This window comes from Plasmodium vinckei (assembly GCF_900681995.1).
Source record: "Plasmodium vinckei vinckei genome assembly, chromosome: PVVCY_12".
Taxonomy (NCBI): Eukaryota; Apicomplexa; class Aconoidasida; order Haemosporida; family Plasmodiidae; genus Plasmodium; species Plasmodium vinckei.
Window position 1 is genome coordinate 719,038 of NC_051304.1, and position 19,439 is coordinate 738,476.

Below are 19,439 nucleotides of genomic sequence, written 5' to 3' on the forward strand. Positions count from 1 at the left end.
TATTTTTTTCTTATAATTCATGTAAATGTGCACATATATTTGCATATGCAATATATATGCTCATAAATTTTGTAACTCAAGGACTTTCATAAATTGAGTAATTTTTCTTAATTCTTTTTTTTCACTTTTATAATGTAAGAAAGTGGAGAAATAAATAAAAAGCTAAGAAAAATTCTATACCAATTATTATTTTTATTTTGAAATAAAATTTAATCATATTAATTGACCTTATTGGTATGCTTAAAATTTGTTCCTCTTATCCAGAATTTCCAACATTTCAAAAAAACATTCTATAAATAATATATTAACTTACAAAAAAAAATACTTATTCATCTCTTTTATCGAAATATTTCGAATGACAACACATCGAATTAGTTATTATAAACATACATATAATATGCATGCCTACTTTTATTTCGTTACGTATTTTTTCATTTTTTAATATTATATTTTTAAATTACCCAAATAGGCTAAATTACTCAAATAATAGAGAGGTTTATTGATAAAAAAAAAAGGAAAAAACAAAAAATATAAATACTAATATGATGATATAATTTTTATTAATTTATAAAAAAATTATTCTCATTTATGTTTCATTATTAACAAACTAGTAGACAAATACGCATATCCATATAATGAACATATGCATGCACAAACTCATTGTAATTATCTACATAGCCAGCTATGCAAATAGATTGGGGAAAACATCGTAGGTGCATTTATTTCGACCTATTTTGTACATACACAACCCACATAAGTTATGTGCCATATACATCATAAAAATGGTCATTTCTGAGTAAGTATGCCATATTTTATCATGCTTTTTTTTTCTCACTTTTTTTGGCTAGCTATATGTTCATCAAGATATTGAGATATTCGGTCTACCATTTCATTAATTGTACAATTTTTACCGAAAAAATCTACAAATTTCCCTTCCGTGTCTAGTAAATAATGAATAATAGAATGATCAATTAAATAATTGTATTTATTTTGATCAGTAACAGTTTGATTTGTATTACCCATATCAGTAATATGCTCATTGTAGTATACACGAAATAATTTGGCAGCATGTTTTATAAGATCTTTTGTTCCAGTTAATCCAATTAATTTCGGATTAAAAGATTTACAATAATAATTGATTTGAGCTACTGTATCTCGATTAGGATCTACAGTAATAAAAATAGGTGTAACTATATCCCCATATTTTTTTGATATTTTTTCAAAAACGATAGTTTGTTTTTCTAATTCTTGAGGACAAATATCAGGACAATAAGTAAACCCAAAATATATTAAACAATATTTTCCTTTAAATGTTTGATTTGTAACTATATTTCCATTATAATCTATTAGTGTAAAATTCCCACCTATTAATGGTTTTCCAATATTTTCAACCCTTGTTTTTCCAATATGATTCTTTCTACCATTTTTTTTATCACATTGCAATTTATATAAATATAATGTAGGAATACATAAACCTAAATTAAAAACAAAACATTTCCATGTTAAAAAAATACTTTTTTTTTTTTTTAATGGATTTTCTTCATTTTTTTTATTTGTTGAAAAATTTAATTTGGTCTCAAAATTTATTATATTTTCATATTTCCTCAAATTAAACTTTATATAAGACTTATAAAATATTCCATCTCCCTTTACTTTACTAACATTCCTTAAAACTATTTTATTCATGGTTTGGAGGATGGAAATTTATATTGCCAGCGTTGTTATACAAGCTAATGCATATCATATAAATTTTAAATAAATAAATATTATATGATATAGTTTGGCTAGTTTTTTATTTTTACTTTTCTTGGGGAATATCCTTTCCTTTTCCCCCCCCTTCAATTTATACTTTCCTTTAACAGACTTTACTATTTTCAATTCCGACGATATTTTTATTTAAATGCATTTTATAATCAAATTTTTCTTATACTTCGAAAATTTATATTTTTTTTTTAATGTTCCGTTTTTTCCAAATTTTGAAAATGAGTTAAAAACCGAGTCAAATATTTTTAAGCATAAAAAAAATAGGATATATTTTCCCCTGTGCTATAATATTATTATAGGTCGAATAAAATTGTTTGCTTTATTAGGAGTCGACCAAAAATAATATATAATAGGTACTGGAAATCCCCGTATAGCAATTGGGTATAAAAAAATAATAATAAATTATATGGGGAGAAATATATTTATTGGATTAAAAAAAAAAAATAATAATAATATCCCTATATAAATAATAATCCTAAGTATTAGGAAATACGACCTGCCTCCTATATAGAAAAAGTGCTGATATGAAAAGGAAAAAAAATTTATGGATAATAAAATTCTAATATATGCATATAATAGCTACTATAAGCACTCATATTGATTTCCTTACCATTTTTAAAACTCTAAAAAAAATTAGTTTTTATATTTTTTTATTTTTTATTTTTTTTGAACTATTATATTAGTAATATAATAATTTTTTATGGAAAATATTAATATTCCATTTTGAATACCATCATATCATCCGTTAAAAAAAAAATATATATAACCAATTATATTAATACACTATTACTTTAATTTTTTTATATTTATTTATTTTATATAGTATAAGAGTTTATACTAATTTAAATAAATATATTATATATGTTTTCTTTAATATTAGGTTATATAATATAATAGATAATATGAATTATTTTCATTACCTAATTATATAATTGACATTGAGAATAAAATAATATATTGAAAAATAGTATTATATATTTAATATAAGCTATACACTTATATGTAAAAAAAACCAAGACATATTATTTATATATCAACTTTTTAAAATATACTAAATCATTGTATCAATAATGACAGTAATGAAAAAAGGAAAAAATAAAAAAAAAAATGTGAAAAATGATGACCGCTATAAAGAATTGGACAGTTTAATAAGCAGTGAAAGTAATAACCAAATAAAATTAAAAAAGAAGAAATAAAAATAAATGAAACAAAACAAATATGAAAATATCAAATAATTAAGCTCGAAGCCAAACAATAAGGGGGATTTAAGAGAAACAAATTGAAATGATAACACATTAGATACTCAATTTAGAAGGGATAATAAACTATGATGAATTAATTATGTATTTTGACGCATGATTAGTGATTAAATTATAGTTTTTTGTCTTATTTTTATCTTTTTTCGTTTTGTTTTTCTTATAACCCTTCCAAATATTTATGTTTGAGACATAAACGTGGCTTAATTATATTTGACAAAAGTTTCGCAAACTTAATAAAAAAGTTAAGGGCGTAGTGATATGGTAGTAGTATTACGACTTATATATCACTAGTTACCCTAAACTTATTATTATGCTAACGATAAATATATAGTGATATCAACACATCCCATATATAGAAAGCATACATATACATTCCCCTTATTATAATAAACACATTTGTAGGCGAAATAGGAACTAACCCACGATGGAATAAAGCCAAAAAAGTTTTCAAACTAATTGGAAATGAAATGAGAAATAATATTTATGTTTATTTACTAAGCATATTATATTTATGTGTCTGTGTAATGAATAAAGTTTTTGCAAAAAGAATCATGAATAGAATGGGAAATTATAGTTTTGTTACTTCAGAAGTACAAAACAGTATTTGTATTGTAATTTTCCATTCAATTTATTTTTTTTACCGTAAATCATTAACCGAATCTGAATCTAGTAATGGAAACCCAAAAAGAAATACGTTGGCGTTTTTCCTTATATCATTATTAGATGCCGCCACAGTTATAATTGGCATGATTGGTATGTTAATTTTATCCTGAAAATCACATATTAAGCTTTAAAATAACACATGGCCTCTACTCACATATATATATGATATACACACCCTTATGATTCTTCTCCTTTTTAAGGGCTCACAAGAACAACGGGAAACATTCAATCATTTATTTTGCAAATGAATATTCCAATCAATATGTATTTTTGTTTCATCTTCCTTGGATATAGGTAAAAAATCGAAATTAAAAAATGGCAAGCATTACATGTATATTTATAACAACAAATTTTGTCCGTGCTAAAATTTATACATTTTACTACTATCCTTTTTTTTTCTACTCTTAGATATCACTTATTTAACTATTTGGGAGCTTCCATTATACTTATTACTATAGCCATTGTAGAAATTGTTTTATCTTTTGAAACCCAACGTGACAATTCAATTATTTTTAACTTAATTATGATTTGCTCCTTAATTGTAAGCTTACTAATATAATAATCAATGAACAGATTGCAAATTTATATTCGTTCCTTTCACTTTTTATTAATATTTTTTATTTTTCAATTTTCATTTTATAGCCTTTAAGTTTTTCAAACATGACCAAGGAAGTTTATTTCAAAAAACACAAAATAAATATCATAAAATTGAATGTAAGCAATATGCCAAAATTGACATGCGAAAAAAATAGTGAAATTACGATAGGAAAATTTATCAAACTTATTGCACCGCTAATAATCATACTATGTTAAAATTTTCATAACAATTTTTAATTTATTATTTTTATTAGGCTATGGTTGCTTTGTTTCAACTTTTTACTTCCCTTTTAGTTTTACCAGTCTATAATATTTCATTTTTGAAAGAAAGTAATGCAAATAAAATTTCAGTTTATTTGAAAAATAATAATACCATTTTTTTAGTTAGATTATTGTTTACAAAATTGTTATTTTTCATTTTTTCACTTTTTAGTTTATATGCCATTCTCTGAATTGGGCCCAAACATTAATGACGGTATAAAATGTTTATTTTATGGACAAAACACAATCGTTGAGGTAGGACATAATTTTATACTCTCAAGATGAAATTCACATATATTTATTCGTTTGATGTTTTATAATATACTTATACAATCATGTTTATTACTAATTTTGTGTATTCTTTTTTTTTACAGAATTGTGGTGTTGGCATGCTTAAAATGTGTGACAACTGTGAAGGAGCATGGGTAATTAATTTTAATCAAAAAAATAAAACAAAATAGTGAATAAAATATAATATTCAACAAAATTATCTAATTTTTTTTATATCTTTTTCAGAAAACCTTTTTAACATATTCCTTTTTCAATATATGTGACAACTTACTTGCTTGCTTTGTAAGACAAAAAAAATGAAAAAAAAATGCAGATAATATATCATAATTTATATCAAAAAATATATAAAATTATTATTATTTTTTTTTCTTTTTAGATCATTGATAAATTTTCAACAATGACATACACCATTGTTAGTTGTATACAAGGACCAGCCATAACAATAGCTTATTACTTTAAATTTCTTGCGGTAAAATATTTTATAACTTAAAAAAATTCGAAATAGTTTTCCCCTTTTTTTACTTTATCATTATAATATATGCTTTTTTCCCTGTTTATATAGGGCGATGTTGTAAGAGAACCAAGACTATTGGATTTCATGACCTTGGTAAGGAATATGAAATAAAATTTTTTAATAATTTTGTATATAGCTAGTAATAGTTTCTTTTTTAATATAATTTTTTTTTTTTTCTTACAGATTGGCTACTTATTTGGAACAATAATTTACAGAATTGGAAATATCATATTAGAAAGTTAGTTTTAAAAATAGTTAAATAAAAGTGGAAAATTGTATTTATACATATCTTGTGTCTACATATGTTATGTGTAAAACTCATTAATATTTTTTTATTTTTTTTTAACGCAGAGAGAAAAATGTTAAAAGCAGAAAACACCGATGGAAACGAACCAGAATTAACCTCTATAGAAACATCAACAGCATAATAGATATGATAAGTTTATTAAATATTTTTTTTTAAATGCCACATAAAGTTACAAAGAAGAGTATGTTAATAATTAAATATATGTATTTTTTGAATCGAACTATTTTACATTTATTCATAAATATTTATATTTTATAAAATTTATGTGTTTTTTTTTTTCTTTTATGAAAATTATATGTTAGATTTTGAATATTTGCATATATGGCTTTTTAATACATATTTTGTAAATATTAACTTTTGCTGATATTTTGTTATTATATACAAATTCGACCGTTTGCTCTTTTTGTGATTTTTTCATTTTTTAAAAAAATATTTGTCTGAATTAACTTATTTTTCTATATGCTTTTATATTATTCATTAAAAAATCAGATTACCAAAGATTTTTTAATTTTAATCATATTTTGTAAGAGAAAAGAAATAAAAATAAAAAAGTTTTTTTTAAATGTGCACACAAGGTTCTTAAATTTTTTTATTTTTCTTTCGGATATATATAATTATGTATGTGTGGACATACAAAAAAAGACCGAAAAAATATAAATGTATAAAAATTATTATTCTATTTTTTTATATTTTTTTTTGTCTTATATCCTTATTTGTTCATGTATAGAACATTTTCGTTGTTTAGAAGGTATTACAATTATATTTTTTTTGTTTTTTTATTATTTTAATAAAATATAATCAAGATTTTAACTCCTAATTAAAAAAATATAAGAAGTCTTGTGCTAAGATTTTTGAAATATCTTTCGCCATATATTTCATAAATCCTTCTTTTTTACAATATTTCATTTCTCTTTCTTTTAATTATGTGTATATCATCATTTTTTTTTAATGAATAATTTGTTTAAAAACAAAATCGGTGTTTTAAATTGAGGGGAAACAATGCTTTTTTCATTTATTATATCTAACCACGTTATATTAAGCATGCCTATGTATGGCCTACATTTTCAATCCAATAAAAATGCATACCTATCTGCTAATATTATAAAAAAGTTCAAGTAAAATATAGCAAAATTCAAAGCATATAAATTTATTCGAAAGTTTATATAATTATGTAAGCATTTAAAAAATTATAAAAAGGTTTGCAAAAAAATAAAAAATATTTTTCACAATATGCTCATATAGTATAAGGCTAATTTGGCAACACGCCATAACGTCATTACTATAAAAAAAGAGAGCAATTTAATATATACTTTTTTAAGTTTTATAAAAAACCGTAAAAAATAATAAATAAAAATTACATAATGAATAATATATGTAAAATTATAAATACATTGGATAGAAAAAATAAAAATATGTAAAGCAAGCCAATAAATAGAATTATAAAGGCCCCTATTTTTTTATGTAGGCTATAATAAATTAAATAAAATTATATAGTTGCATTAAGGTATATTCCAAATGTTTCAGGATTTTACTGCATATATATAAAAAAATTGTAAACTCATCAAACAAGTATGAGATATCTACATAAATTATAAGATAAAAAATAAAATGGAATAAACTAATTAATAAAATGTAAACTTAAAAAAAATATATATATTTACACCTTTAAAATAATTTTGAATATATTATTAATTTATATATGTTTTTCTCCTTAATGATATAATTTAAACAACGTAACACAGTATGTTCATTTGAAGAAATAAAAAGGAAAGAAATTGATAAACCAAAAAAATGTATATTCCTATCTAGCTATTATTTTTAATTGTTAAAAAAAAAGGAGAGAAAAAAAATATAGCATTGCACACAGATTTTTTTTAAATAATAAAATTGATGGAGTGGTAAATAATTTATTATATAATAATATGCAATTATAATAAAATGCTTATATATCTTGTTTTATCGTTAAATATATTAGTATGTCTATGTATATTAAATACAAAATATGAAATCCAATTAGATTATAGTATGCCTAGTGAATTACTTAACATACCTAACAATAAAAAATATACAAACATAACAATTGGCAATGACTCTTTTATATGCTTACTGACTAAAGCAAACAATGATAATACTGAAAATATATGCGATTTAAATAATTATTTTTTTAATGATTTTAAATCGAATGATATTGACAATTATGTACAAAACAAACTAAAAAAAAATTATCTTTTGGAATATGCAAATAATAGATTAAATTATGTAACTTATCCAAACTATCAAAATGAAGTATCGATAGATTCAACACTGGACCCTACAACCGATCTCTCAAATAATGGAAGTGATATTGAAAATGAAAAAAATAAGAGAGACTCAAATGTGAAACCGGACAATATCACCAATAAGAAGACTGAAACTAATGGATATAAAAGTATTAACAATAATTTGACAAAAAAAAATACACAAAATGAAGATAATGATTTATCCAGTTTTTATTATAAAAAAAAGTATCAACGTAATGGAATAAGCATATGTGATATATTAAAATGCAGATTCGAAAAATTATACGATTATATTTTTTATAAACGTAAAATAAATGTATATCACAAGAATCGAACATATGAAAGTATAAATAATAATATAGCAGTTAAAAATCATATAATAAAGGGAAAAATGTTATCTATAAATAATTTGTGTATCGAAGTATTTTCATACCATCAAAATATATTAAAATTATGTATAAATAAATATATAATTTTTATGGCAAATAATAATTTAAATAAATATGATCAACATAAATCTACATCACCCTATTTAAATAATAATGATCTATTATTTAGTAATAATACCGTTGTACAATATTACACCGATGGGGAATACATGTTTGAGGTATTATATTTATGTGGTGATAATAATTTAAAAGTTAATGGGTTTTCTAAATTAGATAAAATATATTACCCATTAATATTTAGAATATATATACACACTAATACAAATTTGTCAAAACTTTATAATATCATTTTAAAAAAATTAGATAATGAAATTTATTTTTTTAAAACATTTAATCAATATACTTATAGCAATTTGTATTATAAAACATTAAAAGATAAATTAAATAAAATTATAAATTCAAAATATCCAAATATAAAACATATATATCGTATAACTTTGAGTGCATATATGTTTTGTAATTATACAGATAAAATAAATCCTCCTAATCATTTTTTATTACGAAATATAATGAATAAATGCTATACTTTTGTAAAAAATGATGATTATGTATATGAAGTATGTTTACCTAATAGTGTTATTAAATATAAAAAAACAGAATATGGAGATATAGAATATCCTATAATCCCTTTAGGTCTTTCTTCTGTTTCAACAAATGAAGGTATTCCATTTTATGAAAAAGCATATGATATTTTTCCAGTACTAAAAACAAATTATAATTTAAGCAAAGAAAATTATTATTATATAAAAATGGAAGAAATGAATCAAAGTTATAGAAATTATATCAAATCAAAGATGCAAAAAAAATCGAAAAATAAAAAAAATTCTAAAAATCTTGAAAATATAACACATAGTTCATCACAAAAATTAAATGATCCATTTTTGTCTACCCCATTGAATAATAAATCAGCCAATTTAATATCACATACTTCATTTTACGACTTCTTTTTTTATAAATTATTTTCAAATAATTATTATTCAGCATTAAATAATGCACATTATATTAGTACATATATGGTAGATAAACCATATGAAACACTCAAAACAGATACTGAATATTTTTATAAAGTATTAGCTATAGATTTAAAAGGAGGCAAATGTAAAACATCACTAGATGAAATATATGATCACATAACTACGATTTATTTTGTTTGTTCATTACACTATAATAATGAATCATACACAAAAGTTGTTGAAATTTATACAACAACAGAATGCCATTATTATGTGCATATAGCATCCCCTTATTTTTGTGCTCACCCTACATTACACACAGCAATAAAAGCACAAAAACATGCGATAAAATGTTTCAAAAATTCAAATGCAGCAAGTTCGAGAACCCCAAATAATAACTATCTATATAATAATAATAATAAACATTACAAAAATACAAAAAGCCAACATAAAGATATAAATTATGAAAAAACTATTTCAAATAATTTAAAAAAAAATAGTAACACATATCAAGACTCATTAAGTAATTACAATTATGTTACTAATGGTAATAACAATTATTCTTATAGTGGTTATAATAATTTTGGATTTTTAGAAGCTTTACCTAAAGATAAACAAATTGAATTTGGAAAAAATTATGACTTTGGCTTAGGAAACTATATAAGAAATAGAGTATATAAAAGTACTCCGATTTTTCATATTGGAAATATAGTTAAACATATATACTGGAATTATCATGCAGTAATTATTAGTTGGGATTATGTTTGCTATGCTCCTAATGATTGGAAAAAAAAACTGTTTTCAGAATATCCGACTGCTTATCAAAATTCTGTGCATTACCTCATTTTGGTTAGCACTAATAAAGAACAAGTAGAGCATAACAGTATAGAAACAAATAATTTATTAAATGAAAAAAAAAACAATTCTCGTGATCATAATTCTAATATTCAATCAGGTGAAAAAGAAAATGTGGATTTAAAGTCATACCAACAAAATGATGAGCAATTATATTTTGCATATGTACCTGAATCAAGCTTAGTTTATAGTGATCAAAAGATTTACAACAAATATTTGCATCACTTTTTTGAAAGATATAATGATTTCTTTCATTTTTATATTCCTAAAAAAAATCATATCCTATGGAAACTATTCCCTTATGACTTTTTCAGTTTTATATAATTTCTCCCCTCATTTGTCTTTTATCCATTTTTAAGTTTTTTTTTCATTTCGTTATTTTTTGGTATTATAGAAGCTTAAAATTTCAAATATATCCACAGATTTATTCCGCTTTAATTATTTGTTATGTAACATGCTCATAATATAATTTTTTTGATGTTTTTATTTATTACAAATTTTATAAATATATGGTTTTTTATGACTCTATTTTTATTTTATACTCTTTTTATAATTCGCCATACAATTTTATTAATTCGAATTACTAAAAGAGCAATGCTCAGACTTATATGTTTTATTCTTTACATTTTATTTTTTATTTTCAACTTTTTGGATGTTTCCAATAACCATATAGAAAACATAAAAATAAATAGTAAATAATATATTACAAAAAAAAATAATAAATATATACATATGCTTCCCCACATGCAATGCCATAACAAAATATAAAACTCAAATAAATGATATTTTGTGAAAATTCGGTTTGATAAACAAAATAAAAATGGGTGTAATTTATATAATTTGTAGCATTTGTTGAAGCTGCTTATTATCATGTAATTCTTGTATTTTGTCTATTCCCCCTACAAACTTTCCATTTATATATAATTGAGGAAATGTAGGCCATTTAGAATATATTTTTAAAGAATGTTTTAACACATCATCATTTAAAATATTTACAGTATATATTTCTTTTGCTTTATTTAATTTTAAAATATTTATTGCTAATTTACTATATTTACAAAATGGATTTAAAGCTGTTCCTTTCATAAATAAAACTAGTTTATGTTTTTTTAATATATTTTCAATTAAATCAATATTATCTTGACTTAATTCAGTATTTAATTCTGTTTGTTCCATGCTTTTACAATCTACTTCATTATTATGCATATCACATAAATCATTATTCAAATTTGTTTCTTTACTATATTTTGTATTATCCCCCTTTTCACCAGATACTATTTCTTCGCTCGAAAATGTAGCTTCTTCTTGTCGATGATGTTTCCCCTTTTCATATTTTATCTCATCATTTTTATTGTAATTATATTTTTCATTTTGTTTAAAATCGGTTTGATATTCTGTAGGGTTGCTTTCGTTTAATGTGTTACTCTTTACTAACACTGTGTTATATTCCTTTGTATTATTGTTTATTCTTTCACAGAAAGTAAGCATATTATTTTTAATACTTAAAAATTTATTAGCTTGATCTAAATTTTGTTCAAGAAAATAACTCTTATATGTTAAATATATTTTGAAAACTCCATGGCAGCAAATCATATATGATGCTATTTTATATTTACTCATTCTTTTTTTTTTTTTCTTTTTTATACTAACTTTTGGATTTCATTTTATATCACATTAATATTTATATAGTTTATTTTTTTTTCTTTTCATTGGGTTTTTTAAAAAAAAAATTAATTGAATTTAAACAGTTAAAATAAAAAAAAATACTGTGGAAAAATGTCGGCGCACATTTAGTTGATATTAGTCAAAATTGTAGAATTGCTTAAACTGTTTTTTTCAATTTTTTAGACATTGTGACAATGCCAATTTACGTAAACATGTAGTAAAAAATATATACTTACAAATATATGCACATGCATGTAAAAATTGAATAATCATGTAATGTATATATTATATGAAGCCCTCTTTTAGTGAAAGAGAGGGCATCACTTTTTTTCGTTGGAAATTAAATAAAAGGTATATTAAAAATACATTTATTTTTTCCCCTTTCCAAGTGTATATAAATAAATAAAAAATGTTAATCTTTTAACATAATTTGATATGTTTTTTTCTATAAATTTTTGTTTTAACTTTTGTTTTCCTCTTTATTTGAATTTTTCAATAATATATCAAAAGTCTCTGAATGTAAAATTGTTTGTGAAGCAACTAGCGAATAATTTGGCATCAAGTTATAAGCTTGTAATATTTGCATAACTTTTTGATGAGCTAAATTTAAATCAATATTATTATAAACAAGAAATTTAATATATGAATCATTATTTATATAAACCTCTTTTAAATTTTTAACAGGTATAGAAGCTATTTTAAAAGTTAAACTAATAGACTCATTTTTATTGAGAGAAATAAATTTTTGTTTTTCTGGATATATATATATTTGTTTAAATGGGCATGGCATATATTTCCATATTTTGTATTTCACTGAAATTTTATCATACCCCTTTATTTTATCATTAGTTGTGTTGGTTGTTATTGTTTGATCAGTTATTGCATTATTTGCTACATTGCTTATTACTTCCTCTCTATATGTCATATAATTTTGAATATACTTTTTGAAAGGTACTACATATTCAACAAATTTATATTTCCTCATTTTCAAAAAATTGTTTTTTTTTTCCATCTGAGAATTCATTTTATCTACTTCATCTTCGGAAAATAAAAATTCTGTTTCAATAAATGGCATTGAAAATTGGTGGTTTGCACTTTCCGATGTCCAAAATTTTAAATGCTCTTCATATGATAAAACACAATTAAAAACTAAAGATGAAAATTCACATAAATTTTTCTGGCTATATATTATTTGATTAATTGTATTAAAAAAAGATATAATATTATTATCTCCCATTTTGAATAGCCATATACGTATATATTTATAAATAATATTGAGTGCTGAATTTAATTTTGAAGTTTCTTTTAAAATGTTGTTCTCACTCAAAATGAAACGATCGCATGGGCTAGTGTCATCATCACTGTTTTCCCTTTTGCAATAAAACCATGAATCGTGTTTGTCTATTTCTTCTCCGATATTCTCAAAATATACGACAATCGAATTTAACAAATAATGTATATCACACCCATTTATGACCTTCAAATTGTTTGAAAAATCGGGATACATATTTATATCTGTTTTCATATTATTATGTTTGTAATTTTTATTTTCTAAATTTGTGTCATCATTTTCATTTTTTAGTTTATCTTCAAAGTTTTTAGATCCGACTTTTCCTTCATCCCATTTTTTTAGTCTCAGTTTTTGAAAGAGATACACTTTCTCTATAAAATCTTTTTTAATAATTTTTTTTTCAATTTTTTTTTCATTTTTTTTTAAAAATATATCATTATTATTATAAGAATATGCATTTATCATATGATATAATTTGTCTGTATTTATTTCACCTATATTAATACGATCATTTAGCATGTGTAAAATATTTTTTTTTTGTTCTTTTTTTTTATTAATACTTATCATTATTTCAGAACTTTTATTCGATTTTATTTCATTTGCGATCAACTTCTCTTCCTTCTTTTTAACATTTTCTTCATTTGAAGTATCTTCTAAATTTTCGATTTCTTCAATTTTTAATTTTTTAATTTTTCTACTTTCAAATTCTGTAGAATTATTTGTCTGATTTAAGTTAGTCCCTTCTTTATTGTCAATATGAAAGGATCTATAATATCTTTTATTATTTTGTTCATCTTTATTTTCTAATTTTTCTAAATGCAAAGTTTTTACATTATAAATAAACCAAACAAAATGTATATATATATTATTGTTTGTTTCTTTTGTTTCTCCTTGTGATACTTCATGATTAGCTGTTTGACGTTTTTTTGCACTCATATATTGAAATACATTTGGAAGGTTAGATTGAAATAATGTAAAATTTTCATATTCCAATTTTAAATGATCAAACATTATAAGCCATTTTTTTAAACTAACTATGAACTCTAATAGTGTATATAATGTTGCATATAAAAATGTTGGACGAAAAAAATCAATTTGAGAAATAATAATATTATTTTTAAGTTTAAACATATATTTAATATTATTTATAAATGTATCATATTCTTCAAAAGATTCCAACTCTTTTTCAAAAGTATCATTACTTATTCCATCATAAGAGGTATTATAAATTTTATATTTTTTATAATTTGATTCAAAATCTTTAAAATTAATTGATGTATTTCTGTCTTGTGTTTGATTAAATGTGTAATCATAAGGCTCATCAGAATTTTGATCATTTTGAAAGTTTACAAATTTACAAAATTTTAAAAATAAAAAAACAAACAAATCTTCAACATTTAAATTGTCAATAATAATGTGATTACAATATTTATAACCTACAAGAGAGTTATTTTTTTCTTTATCGGTTTCACTAGCTAACTGATTAGATATTTGATCAGGGGAAACAGATAATAAATTATTTTCACTTTGATTTGATATATTATTAGTTTGGGCATAATCTGAAGTTGCAATATTTTTATTAAAAACTGAGGATGTGTCATTTGTATTAGTAAACATATCAGTCATTTTTGTTTTACTAAGTTCGGAAAAAATTTCACTTTTTTTAAAAAAGTTGTTAATTATAAAATTGGAATTTTCATTTTTATTTAAGAAATTATTGCTAAAATGTGGAATTATAACAATTTTTGAAAAATTATCAGGATGTAGAATTATATAAAAAGACAGTTCATCAATATTTGCATTTTTTTTTTCATTATAAATATTATTATTTGATTTTTTTGTATCTATAGAGGTCTCATTTTCTTTTTTAAATTGTAAAAGGACAGACATTAGATTTATGTAATATATCTCAAAAAGATTCGGTGTAACAACTTGACTTAAAAAATATTCTTTATTCAAATAATTATTTGTTTTATTAATTAAAATGTGTAAATTTAAATGGAACTCAAAAGTTAAAGATATTAATTTTAGAAGATCAAAAATATTTTTTTTTTTTTTTAAATATATATTAAAATTTTCTTTTTCTCCTAAATATATTTTATTAATATAATCATTAGATGAATTAAAACATATATTAATAAATAATAAAGATTTTAATATTTTCTCATAATTTTTATTTATACTATTATTTTGCTTTTCACTTTTTTCATCATCATTGCTATTATAATTTTCATATTTATTTAGTATATCTGAATAGTCAAATAGATCACCATTTGCCAACTGATTTTCTATATTTCTATTTTTATCTATATCTTGATTTGTTTGATTTTCCTTAGAATGTTTAAGATTACTTTCATTAACATTGGATTTGTCTTTATTCTTTCCACAAAAAATGTCAAAAAAAATAGAGCACACTATATTACTATCATATCTACACAAATACATAATATCTATATTAGCCAAATGCGAATTTCGAATTATAAATGTTGGAGCTATCACTTTTTCAATATAATATAATTCAGTAAAAAAATTAATAACAAACATGCTTTTAATAATAATTGAAAAAATATCCAAAATTTTTGACACACTATTTTTACCATTTAAAATTATATGTATCTCTTTTAATAAGCCCCAATCTTTTATTGTATTGTTCAGAAATTCAATTTGCTTATTTGGCTCGTCAGATAGCTGCTTCTCATCATTTTCTTCGCTCTCTTTTTTATCATAATTTGTATTCTCCCCATCCCATTCTTCAGATAATTTCACAAACTCCTCTCTATCGTCAATTTCCAAATTTTTTATTTTCATGTTTACAACTATGCTTCCATAAAAAAGTGCGATCATTTTTTTATTTTCCATTTTATGAAAATTATCAATTTTAATATATTTTTTTTGTTCCTTTATAGAAATTTTAAAAAAAAAGGAACCATGTATACTCATTTTAATTATAAACATAAATTTGTTATTGTTTCTATGATTTGCTATATATTCTTTATTTATATCATATTCGTCATTTAGTTGACAGTAAAACTGTAGCATATAATTTTTGATATCCTCTTTTTGCTCGTCTACATCTTTTTCACTTCCTTCTTCCTCATCATTTATTCGATTTATAAATTGTTCTAAATCTATTGATCTGTTTTTCCATTTTTTTTTGCTTCGTTTGTATATTTCATTATCACTATACCCAAATATGGTGTCATCATCTTCCTGATTTTGTACTAACTCTTCTTCATAATTCTCGGTGTTGTCATTTTCATTTGGCATTGATTCAATTATATCTTCGGGATCAAAATTGCAAGGACATAAAACTGGACAATAAAAATTAACTTGTAAAATTTTCTGTAAAGATATGAACATATTTGAAAAAGACATAATCATTTTATTCAAGCCATTCAAATAACAATTCATATCATTATCAATTAAACATTTTTTATGAATTAAAGGAATTATAAAATAATTATTTACACCTTTTTTTGAAGGACCTTTTTGGTTTTCTTCATTAGTTTTTTTTTTTTTATCTAAATTTTTATCTTCCCCTTCATATGAATTTCCAAAAGATACAACAATAGATGTATGAAATATGACATTATCTTCAACAAAAATGCATAACATAAATGGGACATCACTTCCGGTTAAATAAAATTTAAAATAAAATGTAGAAAAGAAATTATTTCTATATTTCCCTTTTTCACTATCCTCTTCTTTGTCTTCTTCTTTTTGGAAATTTTCGTGTATGGCCTGTTTGATATGGTCTTCAAGCTCAGTATCCATACATTTTGTTTTGTCATTACTTTTTGAACAGAAGTAGTAAAAAAAATTAATGTGCTCGAAAAATTGCTCAATAAAATTTGTTAAAACTATATTTGATGAATAATCATATTTTTTTAAAAATTCATGTAATTTTAATTTTGAAAAAAGAAGATTTGGATATAAATTACTAATATTTAATTCAAAGGAGAAATCTTTTCCTGGCTTTAAATTATTATTAAATTTTTCTTTTAATAAATTATATATATATATATATTTTGAATAATGGTTTAATAAATATATTATATATATTATTATTTTTAAATTATATCCTAAACTAATTACGTTTAAAAATATATTATCCCAATGACATTTAAATATATATTTATCATTTTGTTTATTCATAAATAAGTCTATTTTTTGTTTATAAAATGTATATCTTAGTATGTATAGAATTTCATCATTTTTATTTTTCTCTACTTCTACTATTTCAAATTTATTTTTCAAAAAAATATTGTCTCCTTCATCTGTCTCTTCATACACATTCTTAATAACCTCTCCAATGTGAAAGATACTATTTTTTTTTTTTTCAAGTTTGGAAATTTCTATACATTCTAGATTTTTTTCTATAGTGTTTATGTCAAAAAAATAGTCAGCTATTAATTCATGATGTGTAATTATATTTTCCAAATATGAATGCTCTGATGTTTGTGTATGATCTTGTTTTATTAACTTTACTCCATATTTATTTTGTATTTTAGTATTTTGCTCTATAGCTAGTTTTGTAGCTTTTGTACAGAATATTTTTAGTATGGAAAATAAAAAATATGTTAAACAAGTTGACACTTTGGCAACCCAATTTTCAAGATGAATATATAAAGGATTGTAAGAACAAATCATTTTTATTTTTTTTTTCAAAAATAAACACATAATAAATTCAGAATATGATAAAATATTATCAAATTGTATTTCTTCTCTTTTCTTTTTATTTAATTTATTAAAATAATCAAATGGCCATAATTTAATTTTGGCATTCCCATTTTTGTTATTTAAAATAAATTGTAATATAATTTTTTTTTCACTATTTTCATTTAATATAGGAATTTTATATTTTTCAAAAAAGTTATATAATTCTTTTCTAAATTCTATATCATATAAATATATGTCTAAATAAAGTAAACAGTTTGAATCATCTATATGGTAATTATAACAAGAGGGTGTAAACTCAATTTTATTTGTTTTTTTATATTTTTTATATATTTGAAACTTTTTTTTTATATAATTAAATGAATTATATTGATTTAAATATGCTTTTAAAAATTCTAAAATTTGAGTATTACAATAAAAATTACTAGTTTTATATATTTCATAATATATATCAGAAAGTTCAAGCTCTTTTTCTTTTCCTTTATTATTTTTATAATAATTTTCTATATTTCCTATATGTCTTGTTTTCTTAGATCTATATATTTTATCACTTATTTGTTTCTGTGTATTATTAAGTGGTGATTGCATATTATTTTCACAATCTGATAAAGAGGATTCATAAGTTTCACTTTCACTATATTCAGAATAATATGTACTTGTTGTGTCTGACAAATTTGTATTATTTTTTAAGTTATCTGTTTTAGATTCTTTAATATGTTCATTTTCAATTATTTCATTACGATTTGAAATATCTCCTTCTCCAATAATATTATTAGTTTGATTTATTCGTTTTTTCATAATTGCATAATTAATCAAAACTAATAAATTATAATTATGTGATATATGAAGGTTCATATCATTTAAAAATAATATATTAACATCGATTATAGTACATGTTAAAAAGTCTGTAATAAATTTTATTCTAACTTGATTAATTATTTCTAATTCTACTAACCCTTGAGAAAATTTAAAATTCACTTTTTCTTTTGGTATTTTTGATATGTAATAATTAATTAAAAATTCATCTATAAGTTTTTTTTTTAAAATTTGTATTTGATACTTATTTAATTCAAGAACAATTGGATCAAAAGGTGCTTTTAAAATTTGTTTGAAAAGTAATGGAAATCGTGTATATTTTTTTGTAGCTAATAAATCTAAGGCACACAATACGTTATTCTGATTTAATTGCAAATTTAATGTTTTTAATTTACATAAATATATATCATATTCATATTTTGTTTTTAATTCATTATAACTTTGTTTAAAATATAATATATTTTTTATTACTTCAATAATATCTTTATGCATTTCTCGATATTTTTCTAGTTCTAAAATTTTTAAATAACATTCTCTCATATGTCTACAATATTGTATCAAAGCACTAATTAAAAAATCATAATTATTTCCATTATCATTTTCTACCATTTCACAAAATACATTCCAATCATTTATTGATCTTTTTAAAACCTTTTTTATAATTAAAGAATAACTAACACCTTTATACTCTCCATATTCATCTTCTTCTTCTTCTTGTCTCATTTTCCCTAACTGTTTATTTCCGCAATATGAGATATAACTCAAGTTTATTATGAAGGCCCATATACATAGGTAATA

General features: G+C 21.8%; 5 protein-coding genes across 5 annotated transcripts; 2 read left to right on the top strand and 3 right to left on the bottom strand.

The window, feature by feature from the left end:
• Nucleotides 1-831: 831 nt before the first annotated feature.
• Nucleotides 832-1,686, bottom strand: PVVCY_1202030 (Cg3 protein, putative; the record flags this gene model as incomplete). The annotated part of the gene is made up of 1 exon (XM_008625213.1): nucleotides 832-1,686. The coding sequence occupies one exon, from the start codon at nucleotides 1,684-1,686 to the stop codon at nucleotides 832-834; it is 855 nt and encodes a 284-aa protein (XP_008623435.1).
• Nucleotides 1,687-2,834: 1,148 nt separating this feature from the next.
• Nucleotides 2,835-5,777, top strand: PVVCY_1202040 (chloroquine resistance transporter, putative; the record flags this gene model as incomplete). Its single annotated transcript, XM_008625214.2, has 13 exons — nucleotides 2,835-2,925; nucleotides 3,426-3,776; nucleotides 3,887-3,980; nucleotides 4,095-4,227; nucleotides 4,329-4,400; nucleotides 4,538-4,613; nucleotides 4,717-4,799; nucleotides 4,919-4,969; nucleotides 5,061-5,117; nucleotides 5,212-5,304; nucleotides 5,398-5,442; nucleotides 5,533-5,587; nucleotides 5,701-5,777. The coding sequence occupies 13 exons, from the start codon at nucleotides 2,835-2,837 to the stop codon at nucleotides 5,775-5,777; spliced, it is 1,278 nt and encodes a 425-aa protein (XP_008623436.2).
• A 1,817-nt stretch (nucleotides 5,778-7,594) lies between these two features.
• On the top strand, nucleotides 7,595-10,516 carry PVVCY_1202050 (cg1 protein, putative; the record flags this gene model as incomplete). Its single annotated transcript, XM_008625215.1, has 1 exon — nucleotides 7,595-10,516. One exon carries the CDS (start codon nucleotides 7,595-7,597, stop codon nucleotides 10,514-10,516), a length of 2,922 nt encoding a protein of 973 aa, XP_008623437.1.
• A 507-nt stretch (nucleotides 10,517-11,023) lies between these two features.
• PVVCY_1202060 (glutaredoxin-like protein) lies at nucleotides 11,024-11,812 on the bottom strand (the record flags this gene model as incomplete). Its single annotated transcript, XM_008625216.1, has 1 exon — nucleotides 11,024-11,812. One exon carries the CDS (start codon nucleotides 11,810-11,812, stop codon nucleotides 11,024-11,026), a length of 789 nt encoding a protein of 262 aa, XP_008623438.1.
• A 505-nt stretch (nucleotides 11,813-12,317) lies between these two features.
• On the bottom strand, nucleotides 12,318-19,364 carry PVVCY_1202070 (Cg2 protein, putative; the record flags this gene model as incomplete). Its single annotated transcript, XM_008625217.1, has 1 exon — nucleotides 12,318-19,364. The coding sequence occupies one exon, from the start codon at nucleotides 19,362-19,364 to the stop codon at nucleotides 12,318-12,320; it is 7,047 nt and encodes a 2,348-aa protein (XP_008623439.1).
• Between the last annotated feature and the right edge of the window lie 75 nt (nucleotides 19,365-19,439).